Source organism: Leucopleurus acutus (genome assembly GCF_964270905.1).
Source record: "Leucopleurus acutus genome assembly, chromosome: 3".
Classification (NCBI taxonomy): domain Eukaryota; kingdom Metazoa; phylum Chordata; class Mammalia; order Artiodactyla; family Delphinidae; genus Leucopleurus; species Leucopleurus acutus.
The window spans coordinates 60007015-60033632 of NC_139145.1; the positions used below are offsets into that span (position 1 = coordinate 60007015).

At 42.9% G+C, this 26618-nt stretch overlaps 2 protein-coding genes across 6 annotated transcripts in view; one reads left to right on the plus strand and one right to left on the minus strand.

The window, feature by feature from the left end:
* SLC23A1 (solute carrier family 23 member 1) lies at positions 1-14165 on the plus strand. 5 transcript variants are annotated; one of them, XM_082836284.1, is made up of 15 exons: positions 1-116; positions 738-872; positions 1312-1469; positions 2208-2296; positions 2461-2528; positions 2697-2878; positions 3010-3130; positions 3391-3547; positions 3869-4016; positions 4765-4870; positions 5099-5252; positions 5346-5489; positions 5992-6087; positions 8931-9197; positions 12394-14165. In XM_082836284.1, exons 1-14 carry the CDS (start codon positions 81-83, stop codon positions 9176-9178), a joined length of 1842 nt encoding a protein of 613 aa, XP_082692410.1. In that variant the 5' UTR covers positions 1-80; the 3' UTR covers positions 9179-9197; positions 12394-14165. The 5 variants fall into 5 exon arrangements, with proteins under 5 accessions (XP_082692410.1, XP_082692411.1, XP_082692412.1 ...); XM_082836285.1 differs by having other exon boundaries at positions 12617-14165; XM_082836286.1 differs by having other exon boundaries at positions 5123-5252.
* PAIP2 (poly(A) binding protein interacting protein 2) overlaps positions 10584-26618 on the minus strand; it is a 20919-nt gene continuing 4884 nt past the window's right edge. The window contains exons 2-4 of the mRNA XM_082836289.1: positions 15742-15905; positions 14173-14352; positions 10584-11881 (exon numbers count right to left, since the gene is read on the minus strand). Coding sequence (XP_082692415.1) covers positions 11825-11881; positions 14173-14352; positions 15742-15879 — 375 coding nt within the window. The 5' untranslated portion in view covers positions 15880-15905 and the 3' untranslated portion in view covers positions 10584-11824. The remainder of the gene's footprint in view (positions 11882-14172; positions 14353-15741; positions 15906-26618) is intronic.

The following is a 26618-nucleotide window of genomic DNA, read 5'->3' on the forward strand; positions in this document are numbered from 1 at the left end:
TGCGGATTAAAGTCCTCCTTGGCCTTCGTATAAGCAATCCCTTCTTCTCCTCAGGAACTGCTCACACCTGTGCCCCAAAGATGAGGGCCCAGGAGGACCCTGAGGGCCAGACACAGGTGCTGGGGAATGAGGGGAGCGGGTGGGGGCAGGGTGGGGCTGGGGGCCTGAGCAGTCCTTGCTCCCTGGAGGGCAGAGACAAAGGTTCTGATGAACTGGATCGAGAGTGACTGTCCCAGGCGGAATGTGGCAGTTGGGGGAAGGGTGGGGTGGCAGTGGGGTGAAGGAGACTTCTGCTCTGGGACTGGCTCACCCCAGCTTGGGGGCCGGCAGGGGCCCAGCCTACCGCCCCATTAGTGACACCCCAAGGACCCCTAAGGGACAGAGGGGGGACCAGAGTACGTCCAAGAGGGCCTGTCACAGTCTCCAGCCCTCTTTGCCTCCTCTCCTGGTGACCCCGGCCTTCTGATGTATGGGCCCGTTCCCTTGGATAGAAGGCCCAGGTTCTGAGGGCTCCAGGAGCCAGTACAGCGGACTCATCCCTGCACAAAGCAATGTGAGGTGGGAGCCACGTGTAGCCAGGCCAAGGGGTAGCTGGGTGCATGAGCATTGAGGAAGGGTGGGGACTCCATTCTGAGGAGCTGACAGGCCACTTGGGCTACCTAATTGATTCTGAAGCAGAATGGACTTTTCTGGTTCCCATCACTCCACGCTGAGTTACTTCTCTCTGCTGCCCCCAGCATGAGTCCCTGGGCTCAGCAGGGACCTCCACGAAGGACCCCCTGACGGCCCTGTGCACAGAGCCCAAGTCTGACATGTTGTACAAGATCGAGGATGTGCCGCCCTGGTACCTGTGCGTCCTGCTGGGCTTCCAGGTGGGCATCTCCCCAGGGCCTTCCCACCCCCGCCCTGCCTGCTCCCCAGCCCCCTCCCTGGCCAAAGAGGTCATCCTGGGTAACAGGAAGAGAAACCTAAAGTCAGAAGCAGTGACTGTCACCAAGCAGGGGTGGGGAAGAGGCTTGATGGGGCCTGAAAGGGACGAGGTATCACCTGCCAGGCGGAGTGCCGGTGACAGGAAAGGGGGCCCACTCCACAGAAGCTGCAGGAATAACTTGGGGGCAGATTAGTAACCCCCAGAGAGGTGAGCAGTCGCTCTGTGGGAATGCCTTATGGGAGTATCAGTCCTGGGTGGGCACACTGGCTGGGGCGGCACGGGCTCAGGCCCACTGAGGCAGGCGTGAGGACTGTGAGGGTTCCTCTGCCTCCCTGTGAGCTCCGTGGGCCCTGCCTCATGCGCTCTCCCCACACCCCTAGCATTATCTGACCTGCTTCAGTGGCACCATCGCTGTGCCCTTCCTCCTGGCTGAGGCGCTGTGTGTGGGCCGTGACCAGTACATGGTCAGCCAGCTCATTGGTACCATCTTCACCTGTGTGGGCATCACCACCCTCATCCAGACCACACTGGGCATCCGGTGAGCTGCCCCACTCCCACCCCTACCCCACCCCACGTAGACACACACGCAGTGATCCACACAGCAGGAGCAGTCTCAGAGGACTCTTGTGGGACAAGAAAAACTGCTATCTGCCCCCACCTGCTGCTTCTGCTTCCAGGCTAGCCTTAGAGCTAGGCAGCTGGGGTCCCACCCTGGACCCCTGGTGTCCCTCAAGGAAAGGGAACGTGCCCTAGCTGGGCTCTCCTCCATTAAGCCCTACTCTGGGTAATTGGGACCACTCACTCCCCTGCTGCCAGGGCTTGTGTGGGCCTCTTCAGTGGTCCGTCCTCCTGGGGGCCCCCTGCCCCTGCGTGCACAGTCCTAGGCCCGGGTGGCCTAAGGATGGTCATTTGTATGGTGGGAAGATGAAGGAAGGTTGTGAGTGGAGCTTGCATGCAGGAGCTGAGCTGTCCACTTCCGTGCACGTGGCCCCTCACAGTGCAGGAGCTGGTGCTGAGAAGGAAAGGGAGCAGGTTGTGAGCCAGGGGCTCCATCTGTTTTCTTTCTTAGGCCCCCAAAATGTTAGAGTCCTGCCTGGGGCCTCAGTGACTTCCCTCTGTTCTGCCCTTGCCCTTGTTCCTCTGTGTCTCTGTCCCTGTGAGTGATTCTCCCTGTGCCTCACTCTGTGCCCCTCCCTCCCCATCTCCCCTGTCTCTGTGTTCCTGCCTCCTCCCCACCTCCCACCCTGTCCCTGCTGCTCTGTGCCTCTCTTTCCAGGCTGCCACTGTTCCAGGCCAGCGCCTTTGCATTTCTGGTCCCAGCCAAAGCCATCCTGGCCCTGGAGAGATGGAAATGTCCTCCAGAAGGTGGGCACATTTCTGGGGGCTGCACTGGAGAGGGGAGCCCCAGGAGCCCGGAGGTCTGGGCGACTGTTCCATGTCCATACCCCAAGGTGCCTTCAGGGCAGCATCTTTACTTTCTCTCTCTGTTCCCCGTGCACGTGTGTGTGTGTTCCTGTCTGTGCCCCCAGAGGAGATCTATGGTAACTGGAGCCTGCCCCTGAATACCTCTCATATTTGGCACCCACGGATACGAGAGGTGGGTTTGCATGTGGGGTAGAAGAGACCTGGACTTGAGGGTGGGACTAGATGGGAGGGAAGGCCACTGCTGAATTGGGGGATATGAAGATGTGGTCCAGGAACATTTTTTTAACTTAGAGGTCATGGCTTCTACATGGTGACTTATAGCTGATCTTTGCTTTTCCAGGTCCAGGGTGCAATCATGGTGTCCAGTATGGTGGAGGTGGTGATTGGGCTGATGGGGCTGCCTGGGGCCCTGCTCAGTTACATCGGGCCTCTTACAGTCACCCCCACTGTCTCCCTCATTGGTCTCTCTGTCTTCCAAGCTGCTGGTGACCGAGCTGGCTCCCACTGGGGTATCTCAGCTTGGTGAGTGGGCACCAGGCCTGATCCTTGCCCAGCCCCAGTCCCTCAACCCCTTCGTGTCCTGCCCCCTTAGCCTTGGCTCTTGCCCCCAGCCCGGCCTACCAGCCGTTTTCTCTTTGTGCTTCTGTCCCCAGCTCCATTCTCCTGATTGTCCTCTTCTCCCAGTACCTGCGAAATCTCACCTTCTTGCTGCCTGTCTACCGCTGGGGAAAGGGCCTCACTCTCTTCCGCATCCAGATCTTCAAGATGTTTCCCGTGAGGAGCTGACAGGCGGTTTGGGGTGGGACTAGGGCAGGGGCTGGACCTATGTCCAGGGCCAAGGGCAGGGGAAAGGGCAGGGGCAGCAGGGGAGCTAGAGGCAGAGTTGAGGTCCTAGCCAGGGATGGGGGCCGGGGTCTGAGCTGGGGCTGGGGCACAGGCTCGGGCTGGGGCTAGGGCTAAGGTAGGAGCTGGTTAGCCTGGACCAAGACCTCCTGGGCCCTCAGTGCAACCCTCACCCCCCACCCCCACTTCAGATCGTGCTAGCCATCATGACCGTGTGGCTGCTCTGCTATATACTGACCCTGACGGACGTGCTGCCCTCAGACCCCACAGCCTATGGCTTCCAGGCACGAACAGATGCCCGAGGGGACATCGTGGCTATTGCTCCCTGGATCCGCATCCCCTACCCCTGTGAGCAACTCCATCTGGGCCCCTCTGCCTCCAACTGAGACCATCAGTGAGGCCCCTGGTGACCCGAGTCCAGCTGATGACATAACAAGTATTAGCTGCACATTTATAGTGTGCCAGGCAGAGTGGTGGTGTACTCAACGTCTCACTCCAACTTTATGACTCTAAGTGACCCCAAATAAGCTCCCACAACTGTATAGCTCCCACCCCAGCTTGAGATCTCTTTACCCCTTCCCCTGCTCCACCCAAGTACTGCCTAGTCCACTCCCTGACCCACCTAGGAACACTCATTGCATCCAACCTCCCATCTCCCTGTTGATACAGGTCAGTGGGGGCTTCCCACAGTGACTGCGGCTGCTGTGCTGGGAATGTTTAGTGCCACATTAGCGGGCATCATTGAGTCCATCGGAGATTACTATGCTTGTGCCCGCCTGGCTGGCGCACCACCCCCTCCAGTGCACGCTATCAACAGGTATGCCGACCTGCCCTCCCCGGTATCTCATCCCCTCAAGGGTCACTCAGGAAGCAAACGTCCGGACAGAATTGAATCCCAGAGGTGGGGGACAAGGAGTTGGGCAAGTCACTAACTCTCCAGGTTCTCCTTACTTATGAAATGGAGATGCTCTCATCACTCACTCTGTGTTGCGAACAGCTGAGGAGACAACGAAGTCTAAGGGAAACTACAGTCACTGACAGCCTTCCATGTGTCTAGCTCTTTCTTTCTCTCTTTATTTGGCTGCACCAGCTCTTAGTTGCAGCGCATGGGATCTTTTTAGTTGCGGCATGTGGGCTCTTAGTTGAAGCATGTGAGATCTAGTTCTCTGACCAGGGATGGAACTGGGGCCCCCTGCATTGGGAGTACGGAGTCTTCTCTGCTGGACTACCAGGGAAGTCCCCATGTGTCTAGCTCTTGATGTGCGTTCTCTTATGCAATCCACTAATGGCTCTGTAAGACAGGTACTCTTAATATCCCCATCTGACAGATGAGGAAATTGAAGCCCAGAATCACCTAAGGATTAATTGCCAGGGCAGTGGGACTAGCATTCAGACCTGGGCTCCTGGCTCCCAGACCCACCTCTGGCCCGGAGTGGGGAGTACTACAGACAGATAGTTGCAGCTCACACAGCCCTAGAGACTCTGGCCAGGCTGGCCAGGGCAATGGGAGGACACAAACCAGGCTAGAGCATGGACCAAGGCCCCCACTTGCCCTTTTCTTACAGGGGTATCTTCACCGAAGGCATCTGTTGCATTATCGCAGGGCTGCTGGGCACGGGCAACGGGTCCACCTCATCCAGCCCCAACATTGGTGTCCTGGGGATTACCAAGGTGCCGCAACTAGCCAGAGCAGCACAAAGCCGCGCCCCAATTCCATGTGCCGCAGGCCCCGCCCCAAACCTGTCCCTACTTTGGCCTAGCCCCACCCTGCCTTTGACAGGCCTCCCTTGCATCATGCTCTGACCCATATGTACCTTGCTCTTATAACAGGCCCCGCCCACCCACCGCGCCCCTCCCCTCCCACAACTAACCCTACACAACTTCACCCCCTGGGTCTAGCCCCACCCCTTGGCTCACTGGCAGGTGGGTAGCCGGCGCGTGGTGCAGTATGGTGCGGGTATCATGCTGGTCCTGGGCACCATTGGCAAATTCACAGCCCTCTTCGCCTCGCTCCCTGACCCCATCCTAGGGGGGATGTTCTGCACCCTTTTTGGTGAGTGTTGTGCGTGCTTTTGGGGTGTGGTCGCCGTGTGGTGGAGCCTACCCGGCCCGCGAGGAGCCTCCAGCGGTTCTTTTGTGCTCTCAGGCATGATTACAGCTGTGGGGCTGTCTAACCTGCAGTTCGTGGACATGAACTCCTCCCGCAACCTCTTCGTGCTTGGATTTTCCATGTTCTTCGGGCTCACGCTGCCCAATTACCTGGACTCCAACCCGGATGCCATCAACACAGGTGCCTCCACCTGTCTTACCTGTCTCAGGGTGGGGGAGGTGTGGTGGGCTCAACTCTGAGCACAGCCTCTTCCCTCAAAGGCTCCACACAGCCAGAGCCACAAATCCTGCCTGTCTCTGGATGTTAGCAGCTGAGGCTAATTAACAGCTCTTCTTTACTAAGACACTTTCTGTGGACAGGTATGAGCTTTACATATGCTCATTTAATTTTCACAACAGCTCCATGAGATAGATACTATTACCATCTTCATGTTACAGGTGAGAAAAGTGAGGTTCAGATGGGTTAAATGATTTGTTGCAAGACAAGTAGCAACCAGCAAAACTGGGATTTGAATCCAAGGATGGGAGGCAGAGGTGTATAATCTTGAAAGTCAAGGTTTTGTACTTTCCCTCTCTGTGCTTGCTCAAGGAAGTCAGCAGGCTGCACCAGTGGGGAGAAAGTCTCTGAGCTCCGTTCTCCAGATGGGGCCGTGACACCCATTAGCCTTTGGCCTATTCCACAGGCATTCCTGAAGTGGACCAGATTCTGACTGTGCTGCTGACTACGGAGATGTTTGTGGGTGGGTGCCTCGCTTTCATACTGGACAACACAGTGCCAGGTATGGGTCAGCCCTGAAAAGGGGAACAGAGAACCAGGTTGGACTTAGGCAGTCCAGCAGATGTCTCCTGAGCTGAAGCTGTGGCCAGGTCAGATGCAATGCCTCAGGCCCTGCAGGGAGAAGCAGGAACAGATGGGCCGGAGGGAGAGACCACCAGCCTGATAGAGGCACAGGCTTCCCTCTTAGTCTTGAAGAGGGTGTGGCTAGGAGAGTCATTCCCGGGCCCTGTAAATTGTTTCTTTTCCATTTCTTTGTTGCCACTGGGTTGAGGGTTGCTTTTGCTTTCTTAGAGTAGGACAGATGGAAATGTAGCATCAGTATGTTGGCAAAATTCACTCCAAATATGCCAGTGACTTATGCTGGCTACTAGAAGAGCCCCTAACGTTTCTCTTTGGTATCTGGGCTTTTTACAGGGATCATGGAGGATACTTTGTGGGGTCCCTGAGAATCCTCCTGACCCATGTTTATGTGCCCAGGAAACCAGGTGCTCTAACTATTAATAAGAATAGTTAGCATTTACCAAACATTTATGGGTCAGGCATGGAGCTAAATGTCTCCTTTCATCCTCAAAAACTATCCTGTGAGGCAGAGACTATCAACACCATTTTATATGAGAAAAAAGAATCAGAGGTTAGGTGACTCACCGAAGGTCACAAAACTTGCTGATTTAAAACGCTGCAAATTTGGGATTTAAACAAGTCCATCTGATGCAGTTAGTCCAAGGCCTGTGTCCCAGCCACTCCACCACAGTGCCTCTGCTAGAGAGTTTCAGGGGAAGTGTAAGATCAAGGAAAGCTCTGTAGAGACAGGGGCTAGATTGCATCAGTCCACAGAGATGACAGATGGAGAATGATAGCTCTCCATCTTCTGCGACTTAACAGCCTAAACATAGCTGACCCCACTTGCTTTCCCCTCTCTGAAGACACAAGTGTCTATTCAGAGCACAGGAATCAGCGGCTGGCTATGCACAGCTGGTGGGTTAGAGTTTGGGCAGGGAAGGGCCAGGACTCCCTGGCACTTTCAGGGATTTTAGATAGCATCAGATGAGGGAGCTTTTGGTAGCAGCTATCACTTGGATGGATGGGTGATACCTGACCATGGTACCCCCCTCGCCCACCAGAGGAAGCTGAGGTGGGACCTGGAGAAGCTCATCCTGAGGACATGAGACAGGGAAGTGGCAACCTCAATACCTAGGGAATCCACGGAGATAGAGGGCGTCTGGGTGGGCAGCTGTACAGAGGGGTCTGTGATTTGGGCAGCTGGATTAAGCTACCCAGATGTTAACAGCCTCAGAGTGCCTGAGTTCCTCACATCTCTATCCTTCAACCCAGCTGCCCATCAGCAACCATCTCTGCCAATGATCAATGTATGTATTAATGCTACATAATCTTCAATAGTCCTTCAATGTGCATGATGAGGAATCTGAAGCTCAGAGTGGTTAAATCACTTGCCTAAGGTCACACAACCTGGTTTCAAGCCCAGGTCTGGCTGGCTCAGAACCTTGTCCTCAACAATGGAATTACAGAGCTTTATTCTGTAGGATGGGTACATTTTGCTGATAGACCACTTTGCATTTGCTCTTACTCTTTACCTACCCACAGACCAACCTTAGAGGGGCAGTAAGTTTAGTTCAGCAAGTGCTACTGGAGCAAGCACGGCCCCGAGTTAGACACTTAAGAGTAAAAAACATTAAGTCAACAAGATAGGAAGTAAAACTGGGTTTAAAGCAATTTAGAGCAATGAGGTGAATAAGCCTGGGCTGGAGTCATCTGGAGGGCTTCCTGGATGATTCTGGGTGGGGCCAAGAAGATTAGGACTTGGAGAAGCACTGGAGAAGGCAACACAGGTAGGGATGTGGAGGGGAGGCGAGGGAGTGCCGGGCTGGCTCTTGTGTCCCAGCTGTGGTGAGGAGTGGGGCCATCAGTCACCTCAGTCCTGTGCCACAGCTGCAGCTCTTCTCCCTCCACTCTGCCCACCTGTGCTCTTTGTGCAGTCAGGCCCAGCTCAAACAGTACCTCCTCCAAGTGGTCTTCTCTAAGGACGCCAGCCCTCCCTCAGTGCCCTCTCCTCTGAGACTTTGGGACACATTTGGTTTCTCTACTCATGGGGCTTTTCAGTCTGGGCTGCCAACGCGTGGAAATCTTTGCACTAGATTTACACTGTCTCACAGTCTTCGGTCAACCCCAGCCCTCTTGTGAAAACCTCAGAGAATTCACACATCCCTCCCATACCTCCTAAAGGAGACTTCCCCTAGTTGTAAAAAATCTCTCTCGCGTATCCCTACCACCAACAAAGATTTTACTTAGTTTGACTTTCTGAAGTTTGTATTATAAAAACAAGAGTTTATTTTCCAAATATGGAATCATAATATTGAATATTAATACTGATTACAGTGTTTCAAAATATAACTTCCTGCCCTCACAGCAGTCTGAGCATTATTTGGTCCCCACTGGCCCAGCAGACACCAGCCCCATACTCGAGATGTAGGCCGACAATTACTTAACCGTCTGCCTGCCTTCTTGATCATAAAATTTTGTGTAATAGTGCCTATACACCTCCCACCAATGTTTCAAAGAAATTAGATAATGAAATAAAAGCACTTAGCACAGACCATGGCACACTGTAGATACACAATAAATACTAATTACGTATAACCGGTATCCCTTAGGGTTCCCTAGAGCTCTAGCCAAGTTAAGAGCTGAGATATCACAGATTCAACTTTTCAGGACCAGAGAATTGAGAATCAAGACAACTCCAGAAGTCTACCTTATGGCTAGGTTATGGGAAGGGGAGGTAGCAGAGGATTGCTGGCTCTGGTAAGTGACCCCACTGTCCTCTTCCAGGAAGCCCAGAGGAACGAGGTCTGATACAGTGGAAAGCTGGGGCCCATGCCAACAGTGAGATGTCTACCAGCCTGAAGAGCTATGACTTTCCCATCGGGATGAGCATGGTAAAAAGAATTGCCTTTCTGAAATACATTCCTATCTGCCCAGTCTTCAAAGGATTTTCTTCAAGGTCAAAAGACCAGCTTCCAGTTCCAGAAGATACCCCACAAAATACAGAAACTGGGTCTGTGTGCACCAAGATCTGAAAAACTGCGCCCAGGAAAGGTAGGATGTCTGTTAGTCTATGGCTTTTGTGGGAGGGTTGAAAAATCACAACATTCTTATGCTTTAACCAAAGAGAAAACAAAGTACTCAGTTTCCATTTCTGTGACCTATTTGAATATTTTCAATCAGAAGGCATACTGGGTAAAAAGTCAATATACATATGTGGAACTCCTTAGCCATTTTATAGTGACAGTGGAACTTCCCAACAGGTGTGGGCCAGTAACCTTGTAGGAGGTTACAAGTATACTGAAGTATTGATCCCTTTGGCCTTTGGTTATCTGGGCTGATACTGGGTCAACTGGAGCCCATGAGCCATAAACTCTAGCTACAGGCAGCCTCATCCTTACACTCCAGTATGATAAATTACACTTTATGACATAGAAAAGGTTGAGAAGTAACTGACATAGCATAAGAATAGGAAAAATCCTCTCACATAAGGTGCCTTGTTTAAATAGTTGTAATAAGATAAAACCCCTATGAAACAGAATGACTTCAGTTACCCTAAAACTATGCCACATAGGCCCAGATGGGGTAATAATGTGTTTCAAGCCCTTAAAAAAAATCAAAGTGGTTTTAATGTGCACATTGCCTCAGACAAGTTCCAACAAAGTGAGAGCTTAGCTTAGATAACTCCTTAATTGTAATAAGTCACTTAAATAGAACTTCCTATGTACCAGGGATTGTCTTAAGTACTTGATGTGTATTAACTAATCACACAATCCTGAGATAGGCTAGTCTTTGCTCTTAAAAACATTAGGTTACAATGCCTCTCTAATTCAAGTTTATAACCTCTAATTATACTGCATGATGATAATTCGGTGGTATGTGGAAATGAACTCATTTGCCCCCGTCCAGGCTCAGAGAAGTGATCTGTAACCCTCATACTTGGCAGCCTCCTGTGCCACTTGTGGTACTGAGCTGTTAGAGTACAGAGGGGACTGGTGGTATTATGGCTCCAAAAAGAATGAGAGCCAAGCAGGATCGTCTGCTTCAGCATCTTAAAAAAACCTGTTTATTAGCTTAGTAAGGTAGCTATTAAAAAACACCAGGCACAGGTACGCACACCAAAGGACCCTAGGAAGAATGTGACCCAGAACTGACTAGATGGCCTTCTTAATCTTGAGCCCTCCAAGCTCAAGAAGAACACAGAGGACATTATCAACGACTGAGTAGGGCCGTGGGGCAGAATTGTATGTGGAACCAGGAAATTGCTAGTTGGTTTGACAGCCTATCCCAAATAAATATTAGCCACAAACCTATTATTAATTAGCTTGTGAGGGTGAAAAAGGGGAAGGTCCAGGTGAATCAAAATAGCAAACCAGTCCAATCAGAACAGCAATGGTTTGTGAAGGGCAAAACTCAATGAAGGTTAGACTACAGTAAGGTTACCATTATACTGGCCAGCCAGAAAGTTTCTTAACATGGATATATTTAATTGCCTTGACACTGCAGCCTGAGGTGATCAAGGTGGGCTACGGAAGGGGCTATGGGATTTATTTTACTGCTGTATTTTGGACAGACACTTATATAACAACATACTCGACACTATGGAATATAATAATAAAGCCTGCTCTCTCAGCAAATCTTGCCAGCAGGGCTGTCCTGAGGGACTGAGCCCACGCTGAAGGAAGTATCACCACTGGAGAGTCTGTATTCCAGCACCAATAAACACAACCATCTGCTCAGTTCTACTATTATTTATTTTTTTAAATATTTTTGAAAAAATATAATTTTTTTACAATATTTTCAACTTAAACACTATTCACACTGAACACGTATGGCAGCTTAACCTACCCAAATAAGAAGTTTAAGAAGCCAAAACTGTTCTAGCTTTGTTAAAAGAAAAGTTGTGCTGCAGACTATTGTAGTGATGGTTAACAAAGCAAGGAAAAGCACCACTCAAATCACAGGTTACAATTTCTTTGTTCAATTGGATTATGGGTTGGTCAAATGTTAGACTTTACACAGGTATAGCTTTGATGCAATGACTCCTTAGAAGAGGATGTAGTTCTCAAATCACATACTTTCTCAGATGTAACATTAGGAGAATTCAATATTTCTTACATGATAACATACCATAAAAGCCAGGACTTTGGTTACTAAGGTAGTGAACGTAAGACATACTTGTTTATAAAAAATTATTTCAAATTAACTAACAAGCCTTCATCAGAAAAAGGAGATTCTTTCTGATGGGGACAAATGCAAATTTAAGTCTGAACTGAGAAATTAACTACTAGAACTTAAATTTACTCATTTAAAAAAATTTAGACATTAACAAGTATCAGTTAACCTTAAGGGACCAGTTTAGTCTCAAAAAGGACAATTCACTAAGATTTAGAGGTCATTTAATTTGGTGCTTTGACACAACTTGACTGGTGCTTCTTTCCTCACTGTCTTCACATCAAGCCATGGGGCCAATTCTATTTTCAGTAAATGTTTGACAGCTTTTTACTTAATAACAGTCTCAGCACTTTTATTAAGCATGCAAGACTAACAAAACTTTGGCAATGCATAAGTGTAACACAGTGACAAGAGAGAGCTTTTACAATTAAGTCTTCTAATACTGCCTTCACAGTGTGGAAATTGTGCTACATCCACCAAAAGAGGGCCCCGTCTACTCAAATATTTCAGTACTTCACCCCAGGAACAAACTCCTTTGCATTTGGATTCAGATTGCTCTTGACCTGGAAAATAAGTACATAAAAAAGCAAGTTCATTAACAGATAAGCTTCAGATACTCAGAAGCATTCAACCCAGATCCACATGCAAAAACATCTTCCAAAAATATAAGACAAAGGCAAGAATTCAGATTGTAAGGTCAAACTTAAGTAAAAAAAAAAAAAAAAATCCACAGCAGGGAAAGGAGGAACCAGATGTAAGCTACGTATATTATACCAAATTCTATCAACTTTCTAAAGAGAAAGTAGAAATTGAAATTAAATTTGCTTAAGTGTAATCAGAAACTCACTAACTTCACATCAACTAAAGGAGTGTCTCAGAACACGGAATTCTGTTCGTTTAACTATGATACTTGACTTGCTATTTAAACAGTTTCATACTATGCAAAAATACTAAACAAGTGTTGAAATGATGATAAAAGTGACTGGGGAATGATTTACAGATTAATTTTACTTTATGATGCTCCTTGAAAATATGGAGTTGTCTTTCTACAACTGCTGTATTCTAATTCCCACAGGTAGCATGGTATATAAGAGGAAAAGAAAACTGCATGGGGAGTCAGAAGACCTAAGTTGGAATCCCAGCTCTGCTAACTAACTTCTTATATAGGCCTGGATAAGTCACTCTCTGGGACTTCATTTTTGCATCAGTTAGGGGAAGACTGGGCCAAAGCCTCTAAGAGCGTGAAAGACTTGTACCACCATTATTTTGTATTTCTAAATCTTTACTTTCTTAAGCAGATGTGTCAGCATATAGGGAATGGCTGGAAATTTTCCTCTACCACATCTCTGAATGCAAGTTGATCAAGAAAAAAAGAAACCAGGACGATTCCAGGGCCTGAAATGGTAGGCATGCTAGCAGGATTTCAGATTGAATCTGAGCCCCCAATATCACTTACTTCAAGACCAAAGCATATTAAACAACATGTTGGAGCAATAATTTAAGTTTCATAATTTATATACAACCATTCCCTTCTCTCAAGGGAAATATATCTAAACTTTAAAAGTCTGAGGTTTAAATTTAAAAAGCAGTGTTCTTGAATGTCCAATCTTTTGGCAGCTACAAAAGAATGAGAAGGAATTACCCTCAAATAGACTTGAGTCAAACAATCCAGTTTCTAGACAATGAAAAGATACTGGGTCCAGTTAAAGTTATACATTATGCCCAGCAAAGGGCTTCCCTCCGCAGAGCAACCAGGATTATTTGTGGAGTGCCTAATGTGTAGCCATAAGCAAGCATATCCCAACAGACTATTCAGATCATGTATCTGCTTAATTGGGTTAGTGTCATTTACTGCAACAAAAGCTATACCACAAGTAAATTTCAGTGTTCTCTATACAGCCCTTTAGAAAAATGGTTTCCAAATGCCTGATGGGGCGGGCTGGCGGTATCCTCTGGGAGTGCTTTTAAAAAATTAACATGCCTAGATGACTGATTCTGCAGGTCTGGGATGTTGCTGAGAAAATTTTTGTAATGCTTCATAGGTAATTATGATGTACAGCCAGGTTAGGAAATCACTGCACAGTGAACAGAAGACAACTGCAAAAATTACTTCAGAGTCTAGGGGTAAATTCCAGAGAACCATCTTGTAGAAGCAACTAGACAGACTGTCCATATGGAAAGAAAGTTTAACATTCTGACTTTAAATTATTTTATCATAATTTTAGCAAAGGAATCATTAGGTTTTACTCTAGTACTGATGCTTAGTTATCAAAATTCGTGAAAAAACTTTTCACTACAAATAAACCATCAGCAATGAGACACTGAGAATAACTAAAAATATAAAAAGATTTGTGTTCCTTTTCTGCCAAGAGCATGTAAAAGTCCTTATCACAGTTCCAAATGGAGTTAGGGGTAACTCAATGAAAATCCTGGGTCAGGAAAAAAATCTCAAATTTTATCTTTCAGAAAAAATTTGTAATTTCACCAAATATTTAAGACAATTAAAGAGCAAAACCTCTCCATCAAGCTACTTTTGCATAGGCAAGTCACATGAACATCCTGTGTACTCCCTTTTGAATTAATGCTTTAAGACATTTCCTAGGGCAACATAGTTATCATTATCTAAAAGCAGTGGCAAGAAGTCTGTTAGTAGTCTCAGGCTACCTCCAGAGTGTTGCCAGAAGTCACTCCTTATCATAAGTAAGACCAGGAGGCCTCTGCTTCCATAGTAAGAAGGAGCAGAATTTCTGAAGGGGAAGAGATGTAGAACTCTTCTTAAACAGATGGTTGCTAGCTTTTCCACTTATGGGAGAGATGAGCTAGGTTTTAAAAAGATGAAAAAATAACTCTTTACCACAAGATCTTCCAGGGAAGAGCCATCACTGATAACAAGGTCATTAAATTGGTCTTGGATTTGGTCCATAGTTTGTGGGAGATCTCGAGCTGGAATAAACCACTCATGTTCCTCTTCTTCTTCCAGCATTTCTTGGAAACAGCGTTCAATAAATTCTTCTTCCCATAACTCCTCTTCTATCTGGATTTATAATAAATAAAGGGTAATTTATAGGATACTTGGTAAGATGAAATCACTAGAAAAGGCTTAAAGAATCTTGAACTAAACCATTTAAAAACATAATGTCATACCTTCCTCCTTTGCTTCTGTGCTAAGGAAAAAAAAATCTTTTCCATAAGACCTGGAAAGATCTGTTTAGGGTTTTGCTATGTCTTTACTTGTCACAGCAGAATATTCTTTTTTTCCACTGAGGGTGGCGGGGAAGAAGTAACAAAGAAGTGTTCTCATGGAGGAATGTATATCAGAATTACCTATGATACTTCTAAAACTATACAAACCCTAAACCCACTCAAAAATGACTGGAAAAAAAAATCTTTGGGTAGGACTTCCCTGGTGGCACAGTGGTTAAGAATCCACCTGCCAATGCAGGGGACATGGGTTTGAGCCCTGGTCCGGGAAGATCCCACGTGCCACGGAGCAACTAAGCCTGTGTGCCACAACTACTAAGCCTGCACTCTAGAGCACGTGAGCCACAACTACTGAGCCCTCGCACCACAACTACTGACGTCCGCACACCTAGAGCCCGTGCTCCGCAACAGGAGAAGTCACCTCAACGAGAAGCCCGCGCACCGCAACAAAGAGTAGCCCCCGCTCACCGCAACTAGAAAAAGCCCTCATGTAGCAACGAAGACCCAACACAGCCAAAATTTAAAATAAATAAATAAATAAAATTATTTGGAGGGTAGGGTCAGCAACTAAACATTCTCACTGAAATAAGACTACATTGCTTTACTCTTGAATATATATAACTGGATATGGCGAAATCAAGCTGGCTACTAATTATCAAAGCCAGGGTCAGAGAGAAACTAGATGAAAGGTAGAAACAGGTACCAGAAATATGGGAATAAAAGACATCTATCAATGTATGAGAGTTCTCTAAAAAAAAACAGTGGTGTCAGATTTTGAGGCTGATCAGAATGAGAACCTTACATGAAAAACAGTACAATCTGTACCCCAGTACCTGTGCCTATTTGCTCCTGATTCCAGCTCTCTTGACTTTCACTGCAGTAGAACAATCTGACTGGTGTAAGGTAGTGGTTTCCAAACCTAATTGCTCACTGGAACCACCTGGGAGCTTTTAAAAAACACGTTTCCCAGGCTCCACCCTAAATCCTTCTGAATCAGAATCTCTGGGTGGGACCCCGAAAAAAGCTCCTTAGGTTATTTCAATGAGCAGTTAAACCTGGTAGTAATCAGCATCCAACTAAAATAGGAGTGGTAGCACATAAATCCATGTATTTCATATATAAGGGACCAGGTGAAAAATGCATTTCAGGGAAAAGTACATTTATATTATATGACAGCTGTCATAGGCTACAATAAAAGAGCATGTTTATACACAAAACTAACCTGTCTGTTGAATTCCTCTTCATTTTCCATCCACATGTACTCTGCAAATGGATTGTCATCTTCATGAGAATGACCGTTAATAATCACATCTTCATTGATGATGCTTGGGCTAGTACTGCTGCGACTTGGATCTTTCATGGTTGGTGTTAGATATAGTCTTTAACCTTAAAAGAAGAACAATACAGTTAATCTAGTCAGTCATTCTTTCAGTTCTTAGTGAGCATCTATTATTACCAGCCATCATGATTAGGTATTAGATGTACATGATATATTAATGCACATGATAAACACAGCAATTGGAAAGCTTTGTTTTTCTCTTAAATGATTTTAATGTTTAAGAAATAGCTGAGAATAGCCTAGATTCATCTAATGTTTTCTAATAACAGTAAACAAAGGCAATCAATTGCTTAAATGGAATCCCCAAACCATCCAATTTTTTTTTAATTGGATATTCTGTGCTTTATAAAACAAGCATGGTTTGGAAGACTTAAGTCATCAAGAGACTTTATGAAAAGCAAATTCTACTTTTTAAAATTGTTATTAAAAAGCCCAGAGACTGGAAGTGAAAACTAACAAACTTTTAATAACTCCTATTTCCTTAGTCGCAACGCAAGGTATAGCTCTGGCTCTCTCGACTTCATAGCCCATTCTCTATTTGCTTTATCTTTGGGTCCATGTTGAGTTCCTCCATGTCTGGATTTTCCCACTGTACAGTAAGTATCAGGCATCTAATCTCATACAGTAGATCTGGTTTCTTATACTCTACTCAACAGGCGATAACATGATCTAACCTAGCTGATATGTTGCAGGCTAAAAGTTCGAAGCATAAAGTTTCAGATTCTACAATAGTCTATCAATTCACTGACTCTAAAATTGCTAAAAAATGGGTTTACATAAAGCAAGAGTCACTTGTACATAAATCCAAACATTAGTGTGACTTGTGCCAAAGGAAGGAAATAGCATACCTAATAGAGTTAAAAAAAAAAAAAACAAACTTCTTCAGGCCTTCTTAAAGTTATAATCAAATAAAATACTAAAACTAAAATCTTCTACTAGAAATAGTTTTTTTCTTTGGGTAAGGTTCAGGGAAAGACTTGCTCTAGGTATGTTGCCTGGCCCTTTACATTCATTTTATGTACTTATCCTTAGGAAAACCTAAGGATAATAAAACTTATAGCTGTTCATATAACATGAATTTAGTCTCTAAGCTGTGGTAGGGGGTCCTATCCTGGCACACATATGCATTTCCCCCAAGACTGAATACTAATGAGAACAGTCATCATGGTGGTAGCATTTTCAATTGTTAGGAAGTCCTGAATTAAAAATTACTGAGAACTTCTGCCTTACTTATTCATTATTGTATGTATATGAAAGAAAGGCAGAGACAGACTGAAATTTATGTGCTAGGCTGTGGGTAGAAAGAAAACATGATGTGGGTTAAGAAAGTGTAGCACTGTGAAAGCAGACATGACAGAAAACAGATGATGGATATCTTTGATATTTTTATTTATCATTAATCTTGGATTAAATAAACCCCCTTATTTTGATAACAAGTTTCGACTAGAGAGCAATCAGTTCCTCTAAAGATTACTTTTTATTTTTAGAAAATTACTCATTCTTATATGTCAAGGCTACCAAACATTTATATGCTCATCTTTAAACAAATTACATTTTAGATTAGACTCAAATATTATGAAAAGCAGGGGGTCAATTCTGCTTTGCAACTGGATGGAACTTTGTTTACTCTGCATATGAACTGATCATTAAACTATATTCAAAGACACCCCAATTTATAACAGCTTTACATTATTATTTTCCCAACATGTGTCCTATCCCAACTCGTGCCCATTAAATCCTACGTTTCAGAAGACCACAATATTAATAAGTGACTTATATCTTTAGTTAAAAACAGCAAATAAAAATCACGTTTAGCACAGAGTACAGGATATTCAAGTAGAATTGAATAGTTAAGTAGCAATTATACGTGTGAGACATGTACTAGAAATACTACTAACTTGTGTTTGAATGTGCTTCTGGTGACTAAAGTATTATCTATATATAAACACAATTTTTTTAAAAGAAAAAAGTGTTCTCCATACATTTCACGAGCATAACAATGAAACAATGAAAAATCTGCATCAGCAAATTCTATAGTCTGAGAATCTCAAGGGACTCCCTCCCTGCTTGTTTGATGCCAACCAGTAACAAATAAAATATAAATAGTGCTTAGCCTAAAGGGCCCAATCCCTGCATTTGACATGTCTCTAGGTCAGCTTTTTGCCGATTATCACTTCATCAAACAACCCGTGGCTTTGGTATAGATCCCAGTGAAAGAGTCTATGAAGGACAGTAAATGAAATTTCGCTGTCAAGTAATATTTGGGAAACAAATCATAATTGGAACCAGTAAAAATCAACTGGAGCCTGGGCACTAATCTTAAACCTTAAGATAGCTGAGGAAGGAACAACTGCTGACCAGATTTCTGATACAGCTAGCCAAGTGAAAAGCCAGAGGGGTAAGGATCATTTACTTTCAGAACGCTGACAGACCTACAATTACTGAGTACAAGGTGTTCTAATATAAGGTATTGTATCAGATTTAAAATTTTCTTCTATGACCTGTTCTTGATCCTTCTTAGACCACACTCTTTAGATTGTGTCGTGTGTTTTGCTATTTTAAAAAATTGAGTATATAGTTCAAATACCATAAAATTTACAATTTTAAATTGGCATTTGTCAAAAGCAGTTAAAGGCAAATGTAGTAGCCAATGCCTGCAAAGAATAACAGTTGGGGCAAAAAGCCTTGGAGGAAAGGCTGGTGAAGGAGATGCTTTGGGAATAAAGGCTTTGAAAAGCTCCTGCATATTCTGGGAAACCTAAAAGGCCATGGGCATGCCCAGTGCTGGCAGCACGCTCAGAAAACAACTAACAAGGCCCTACACTTTTCAGGCGTCAGGCTCTGCACATAAAACGAAGGTTAAGAGCGAGCTGTAAACTGCCCAAGTGTTAAAGGTGTATCTCGGCATACACAAAAACCCATCTGCCAAGACTGGGAGAGTTTTATTTTTTGCTTAGGGGTATTAAAGGACATCTCTTGAAAATAACTAGCTGGGACTTCCCTGGTGGCACAGTGGTTAAGAATATGCCTGCCAATGCAGGGGACACGGGTTTGATCCCTGGTCCGGGAAGATCCCACTTGCCGCGGAGCAACTAAGCCGTGCACCACAACTACTGAGCCTGTGCTCTAAAGCCTGCAAGCCACAACTACTGAAGCCCGCACACCTAGAGCCTGTGCTCCACAACAAGAGAAGCCACTGCAATGAGAAGCCTGCGCACCGCAATGAAGAATAGCCCCTGCTCGCTGCAACTAGAGAAAGCCTGCGTGCAGCAACAAAGACCCAATGCAGCCAAAACTAAATTAATTAAAAATAAATAAATTAAAAAAAAGAAAAGAACTAGCTGACAACTAAGCTAATGGGACAGACTTCAATGGCCACACAAAAAATAATACAAGCTTTTACAAAATTATTTCAGAAAGGTCACTAAACAAATAACAGAACAAGCAGAACAACCACCCTGGGGAGAGGGGAGAATATGATTTCCAGAGTTGCCATATAATAGTCACAATGTTCAGTTTTCAACAAAAATTATAAGGCATGCAAAAAAATAAAATAGTATGGCCTATAAACAGGAAAAAAGAAATTAATAGGAAATGTCCCTGAGGAAGCCCAGACATTAGGCTTATTACGCAAAGACTTTTAAATCAGGTGTTTTAAATGTCCAGAGAGCCAAAGGAAACCACGTACAAAGAACTAAAGGAAACCATAAAAATAGCAAATATCACCATCAAATAGCAAATGTCAATAGAGACAAATTATAAAAAGAAGCCAAGTAGAAATTCTGGAGATGAAAAGTACAATAAATGAAAATTCTACTTGAGGGTTTATAGCAGATTTGAGCAGGGAAAGAATAAGCAAACTTGGTAAGTCAACTGAGATTATTCAGCCTGAGAAACAGAAAGAGAAAATAATGAAGAAAAATGAACAGAACCTCAGAGACCAGTAGGACACTGCTACATGTACCAACATAAGCATAATGGGAGTCCCAGAAGGAGAAGAGAAAGAGTATTTGAAGAAATAATGGCCCCAAACTCCTCCAACTTGATGAAATCTATGTTAGTCTACACATCCAAGAAGCTCAACAAACTCCAACCAGGATAAACTCAAAGCAATCCACACCGAGACACACTGTAATCAAGTTATTGAAAGTCAAAGAGAGCACCTTCAAAATAAGATTAATAGCTGATTTCACACCAGAAACCAGAGGCCAGAAGGCAGTAGGAAAACATATACAAAGTGACTAAAAAAAAAGACTAAGACATTCCCAGATAAGTAAAAAAGTGAGAGCTTATTCATCACCAATAGACCTGTCCTATAGGAAAACCTAAAGTGAGTCCTTCACATTGAAACAAAAGAATACTAGCATTAACTTGAATTCATCCAAAGAAATAAACAATGGTAACTACATAGGTAAATACAAAAGTCACTAATAATGTATGTTTTGCTTTATAACTCTTTTTCTCTATATGAAACTAAATTGTTATTAGTTCATACTTGTTACAAACTAAGATGTTAGTTGTAATTCCCAGGGTAACCACTAGGAAAACCACCAAAAAAATATACAGTGAAAGGTGTATTGCTGGGGTGTATCATCATCCCATTCAGAGGCAGCCCCAAAGAAGCAGCTTCAAGACTCCAAGAGTCAATGAACTCAAATCTATATATATTAGTCTCTTGTGGCTGAGAAAAAGTTTTTCTCTAGAGCAAAACCAACCAAAACTAAAAGAGGAACTACTAGAAATACAACAGAAGCACCTAATTTGCTTGAGTGATGTCTGAGGGCACAATGTAGATAATAACTTGACAAATACAGTTTAAAAAAAAAAATCTGGTAATTAAACCATACCAATCTGTTGCTATCTTATCTTTGTTCATGCTTCAATCCAAACCACTTTAAAACTGGCAGAAATGAACTGAGAAAGCCAGTAATTTCCCCGCAATTTTTTAATGTTCATATTTACTTCAAATGTTTATTATGCTTTAAAATCCTAAAATTATCAGAAAATGTAATTCAAATAATTTTTTAGCCTTACTCTCATAAAAGGATTTTTAAAATAACATAGTAATACTAACTCAGAACACGCTATATTAAATTACTAATATAAAATATCTAGTAGTTGTTAGACTACATATAGTTAAGATTTTCCTAAACAAAAATTACAAAATAGTAAAACAGCAATGTATCATCTTACAGTGTTTTCAATAATCATTTAAAAAATTTTGTACATAGTTAGGACATCTTGTTGAAAAAAGAAGCATTAAAGTGAAAGAAATGTACATATACAAAGTACACCCTACTTAAAAAAAAAGGTTAGGGCTTCCCTGGTTGCTCAGTGGTTAAGAATCTGCCTGCCAATTCAGGGGACACGGGTTTGAGCCCTGGCCCAGGAGGATCCCACATGCCGCGGAGCAAGTAAGCCCGTGCTCTAGAGCCTGCGTGCCTAGAGCCCATGCTCCACAACAAGAGAAGCCACGACAATAAGCCGTGCACCGCAACGAAGAGGAGCCCCCACTCGCCACAACTAGAGAAAGCCCGCGCACAACAACGAAGACCCAACACAGCCAAAAAAAATAAAAAGAAGTTAAATGTACAAAACAGGTCCTCAGTGTATTTAAGTTTTTTCCTTTTGATCTCCAATCCTACTCAGAGGTAATCAATGTTAACAGCTTAGTATGTGTCCTTTCATATCTCTTTGCTTACAGAAACACACATAAAGGATTTATATATTTTACAGAATCATGCTAAATATATTACATGAAATATACTTACTAGTCAACATGTAGAAATACACTTTACTTTTTTTTTTTTTTGCGGTACGCGGGCCTCTCACTGCTGTGGCCTCTCCCGTTGCGGAGCACAGGCTCTGGATGCGCAGGCTCAGCGGTCATGGCCCACGGGCCCAGCCGCCCCGCGGCATGCGGGATCTTCCCAGACCGGGGCACAAACCCGTGTCCCCTGCATCGGCAGGCGGACTCTCAACCACCGCGCCACCAGGGAAGCCCCCCACTTTACTTTTTAATTGATACAGCACCAATTACTCAACAATTCCCCCTTTGATGCATTTACTTTTCCAGTTTTTTCATTACAAACAATCCTGCTTTGATCACCCTTGTACACATATCCTTTTCTATCTGAGCTTTCTGTGGGATACATTCTGGTAAGTGGGAATAACTGGGTCAAAGGCCGTGTGCACTTGTAGCTTTAAGAGAAGACAGATTATTTGCCAAAAATATTATGGTAATGTACATTCCTATAATACACTGAGTGCTCCCATTTCTCTGCATCCTCAACAGTTCTCTATATAAGCAACATAGCATTTTACTTTTGCAAACAGATGGGCTTAAAAAGAATCTGTTTTCCTCTACAGCTCCTGGGATATGCTTATCTTGCTTAGTAAGTCTTTTCCTACCTTGAGGTTATATTTCCTTTATTTTCTCTCAGTATTTTTATAATTTCTTTTTTTTACATTTAGATCTTTAACTCGTGTGAGCATTTCTTTGAGTATGATGTGAAAGATCTATACTTTTCCATATGAACACATCATTCATTATTTAATGAAGCTTGTTCCTGATGTTTATCACAATCAGATTCCCACTTACACGGTTTCTAGATTCTTTGTTCCATGACGGTGTATTGTATGTATACTGTTTTATCTCCAACTTTTATTCTGAAGAATTTTAAACTTACAGAAAAGTCATAATAATAGTACAATGAACATTTGTACCTTTCATCTAGATTCATCAACTGTTAACATTTTGCCACAGTTGTTTTCTCTATGCAATTGTTTTTGCTTAACCATCTGATAAGTTGCAGACATTATGACCTTTCATCCTCAAATATTTCAGCACAGTATTTTACTCTTCTGATTACAGGAGCCTTTCAGTAAGTTTAAATACGTAGTAGCACAACTCCCGTCTCAACTTTCTTTGGGGGGGAAATCTTGCACTTTTATTCTTCATACGAACTTTAGAATAATTTTTCCATAGGAGTCTGACTGGAATTTTATTAAAAATTTGCAGCTTAGGGCTTCCCTGGTGGCGCAGTGGTTGAGAGTCTGCCTGCCGATGCAGGGGACACGGGTTCGTGCCCCGGTCCCGGTCCGGGAAGATCCCACATGCCGCGGAGCGGCTGGGCCCGTGAGCCATGGCCGCTGAGCCTGCGCGTCCGGAGCCTGTGCTCCGCAACGGGAGAGGCCACAACAGTGAGAGGCCCGCGTACCGCAAAAAATAGATAAATAAATAAAATAAATGAATCAGGACTTCTTTTTACCAATAATGGTGGGCTAGATTATTTGGATCAGTCTTCCCACTGAAAACGTTGGATGCCATAGTCTTAAAGAAACACTTAAAAGCACTCAAGTGTTGAAGAGTAAGTAAAGTGGGAATTCAGAGAGCAAAGTGGAACTTTTAAACACTGAAGCTGCCTTCGCACTGAGGACTTTTGCCCATTAGCCTTCTTTGGGTTGATCTCGGATGCTTCATGGGGAAAAAGGCATAAAGGTCAAGGTGGAAAACTGAAGAGAAGATCCTCCCCACTCTAAGCTGGGACCCTAAAGGGCTATAGGCTCAGAGTAAGGGTGAACCAAAAGCAACTCCCACTCCCCACCAAGCAAATCAAAAGGAAAAGGTGGAAAGGAACACAGACACTGTGACTGTGGTTGGTCCTCCTGTGGATAGGAGGAATAAATTCATCACCTGGGAGGTCCAGAACATCCCAAGTCATGAAATGAGTATGAAGTTGTCCTGACTTGGTAGTGTCTCTAGTGCCAGTGCCTGGCAAAAGCAAATGTAAGACTCCTTGGGAGGAAGGCATCTTCATGCTAGGACTTAAGGACCTCCAAAAATGATTTTTCAAGGCCAAAGAAGAGTTCAAAATGAAAGATAACTAAATCCAGAAGGAAAAAGCAAGATACAACACGCAAGAATCAGTGCAATTTATAGAAAGCATAATCAGACCCATGTGGCAGATGACAAAAATGATCATTACGTATCAAGCTTGAAAATATCTTCAGAAAGCAGCAAAATATAAAAAGTGCATAGTAGATTTGGAAAAGAGCCAAATAAAACTTCTAGATATACAGAAATCACAACATAAACAAAAATGTAATAAGTCTTGCAGCAGATTAGATACAAAAGAATTGGAAAACAAAAGAAAGTATCCAGAAAACAGCAAAAAGATAAAAAGATAGAACATACAAAAGAGGGTTCAAACAATATAGAGGGCAGAGTGACAACTATCGAATTCCTGAAGAAGAAAAGAAGAAACATAGGGCAGAGGCAGGATCTGAATATTGCATATTTGATGAAAGCAATCAACCAACATGTTTAAGGAGCCCAAGAATCTCAAAGTAAGATAAATAAAAAGCAAGATATATCAAACTGCAGAATATCAAAGAGAATTCTAAAACCCAAAAAGACATTATTTTCAAAAAAGAATGAGAAAAACCAGCTGCTTTTCAACAATAATGAAAAGCAAAAGACCACACTGAAAGAAAATAACTGCAAACCCAGATTGCTAGAACTCTACAGAAAATAGTTTTCAAACAAATGAACTAGAAACTTCCCATCATTATATTAAGGAATCATTTGAATAACAAGAATTATGGGATCCCTGAAGACAAATGAATCAAAAATTATAAGGGCTTGGTACTTTTTAAACTAGTACATTATTAACAACCTTTAATTTTGTTTTTTTTGTTTTGATTCGTCTATTCAGGTTTTCTACCTCTCTGGTTAACTATGGTCATTTTTATTTCACTAAAATTTTATTTCTCCATAATTTCAATTTTGTTATAATAGAAACTATCTAATTTCTCCTATTTCATAGCTAATTTGACTACGTTCCTCTTTTCCTCGATTAGGCCTACCAGGGATCTATCGTAGGAAAAAAAAATTCCAACTTTGCAATTTGCAGAACAGCAAGTGTAATAAACTCTTCATATATATAAAAGAAAGGTGTGTGTTCACAATTTGCAAATGCATAGAATCTCTAGAAAGACAGAAAACAAACTGAGAAGGAAATTGTATCTGATAAGGGAACTATATCTAGAATATATAAAGAACTATTACAACTCAATAATAAAAGGACAACCAACCAATTTAAGATTTTTTTTGAGGTGGACCATTTTTTAAAGTCTTTATTGAATTTGCTACAATATCGCTTCTGTTCTATGTTTTGGTTTTTTGGCCGGGAGGCATGTGGGATCTTAGCTCCCTAACCAGGGATCGAACTCGCACTCGCCCCCCCCGCCCCCCCCACCATTGGAAGGTGAAGTCTTAACCACTGGACCGCCAGGGAAGTCCCCAAAACAACCAATTTAAAAATGCGCAAAGGATCTGAATAGACAGTTCTCCAAAGGCCAATAAACACATGAAAAGATGCTCAACATCCTTAACCTTCAGGGAAAATGCAAATCAAAACCACGAGATACCACTTTATATTAGTGAAAATGTGGAGAAATGGAATGCTCATTCACTGCCAGTGGGAATGTTAAAATGGTGCAGCTGCTCTGGAAAACAGTCTGGCAGTTCCCCAAAAGATTAAACACAGAATTACCTTATAACTCAGCAATTCCACTCCTAAGTATATACCCAAGAGAAAAACAAATATGTCTACATAAAAACTTATACACACAAATGTTCATAGAAATATTATTCTTAATAGCCAAAAAGTGGATAAAACCCAAAGGTCCACCACTTGATAAGTGGATGAATACTGAAAATATCCTAAATGAAAGAAGCTAGTCACCAAGGAACACATATTGTATGACAGATGATGGGAACAAGATTTCTTTTTGGGGTAATGAAAATGTTCTAAAATTGACTGTGGTGATCGATGCACAACTCTGGCAATATACTAAAAACTACTCTACTATACACTTCAAATGGATGAATCGCATAGTATGTGAACTATAGGTCAGTAAGAGCTGCTAAAAACAAAACTGAGAATACTGGTTACCTACAGGGAGGAGAACTAGATGGCTAAGGATATTTTTTATATCTTTTTTTGGGAATGGATTACCTATTTAAAAATTCAACTTTAATAAACAAAACTCCTGCTTTTGGTTTTATTGATCTTTTCTACTTATTTTTTATTTTATTAATTTTACTTTTCTCACATTATTTTTCCCTTCCTTTTTACATAACTTCAATTTGTTGCTCTTTGTTTTTCAAGTTGACAAATGTTTATTTTCAAGCTTTCACAAATAAAAATTTTATATCTATGAATTTTCCCTAGAAATTTTAATATAGAATACAGTTACCAACTTTAGGTAACTACAAATTATTTAATTTATAATAAGCCAGAGATTATTCAGAAGAATGTTCTTAATTTCCAAGTGGTTAATGTTCTTTTGGTTACCTTTTGATGCCTGATTTCTAGTTTTATTATGTTATAAAATGCAGCCAGAAAACCTTCACTTTTGGGAATTTATTACAGTTTTGTTTGCAGGCAACTAATGATTTTTGCAAAATGTTCCTTGGGCCTAAAGAGAAAAATGTGTGACTTCCATTTCTTTTGTTTTCTGTCAATTTTTAAAATTGAAGTATAGTTGATTTACAATGTTGTACCAATCTCTGCTGTACAGCAAAGTGACTCAGTTATACACATACACATTCTTTTTTTACATTCTTTTCCATTATGGTTTCACATATATTGAATATAGTTCCCTGTGCTATACACTAGGACCTTGTTGTTGTGATTTCTATTTCTTACATAAAAAAATGATGCATATATATTAGGCTGATCTTTCTTTTCTTT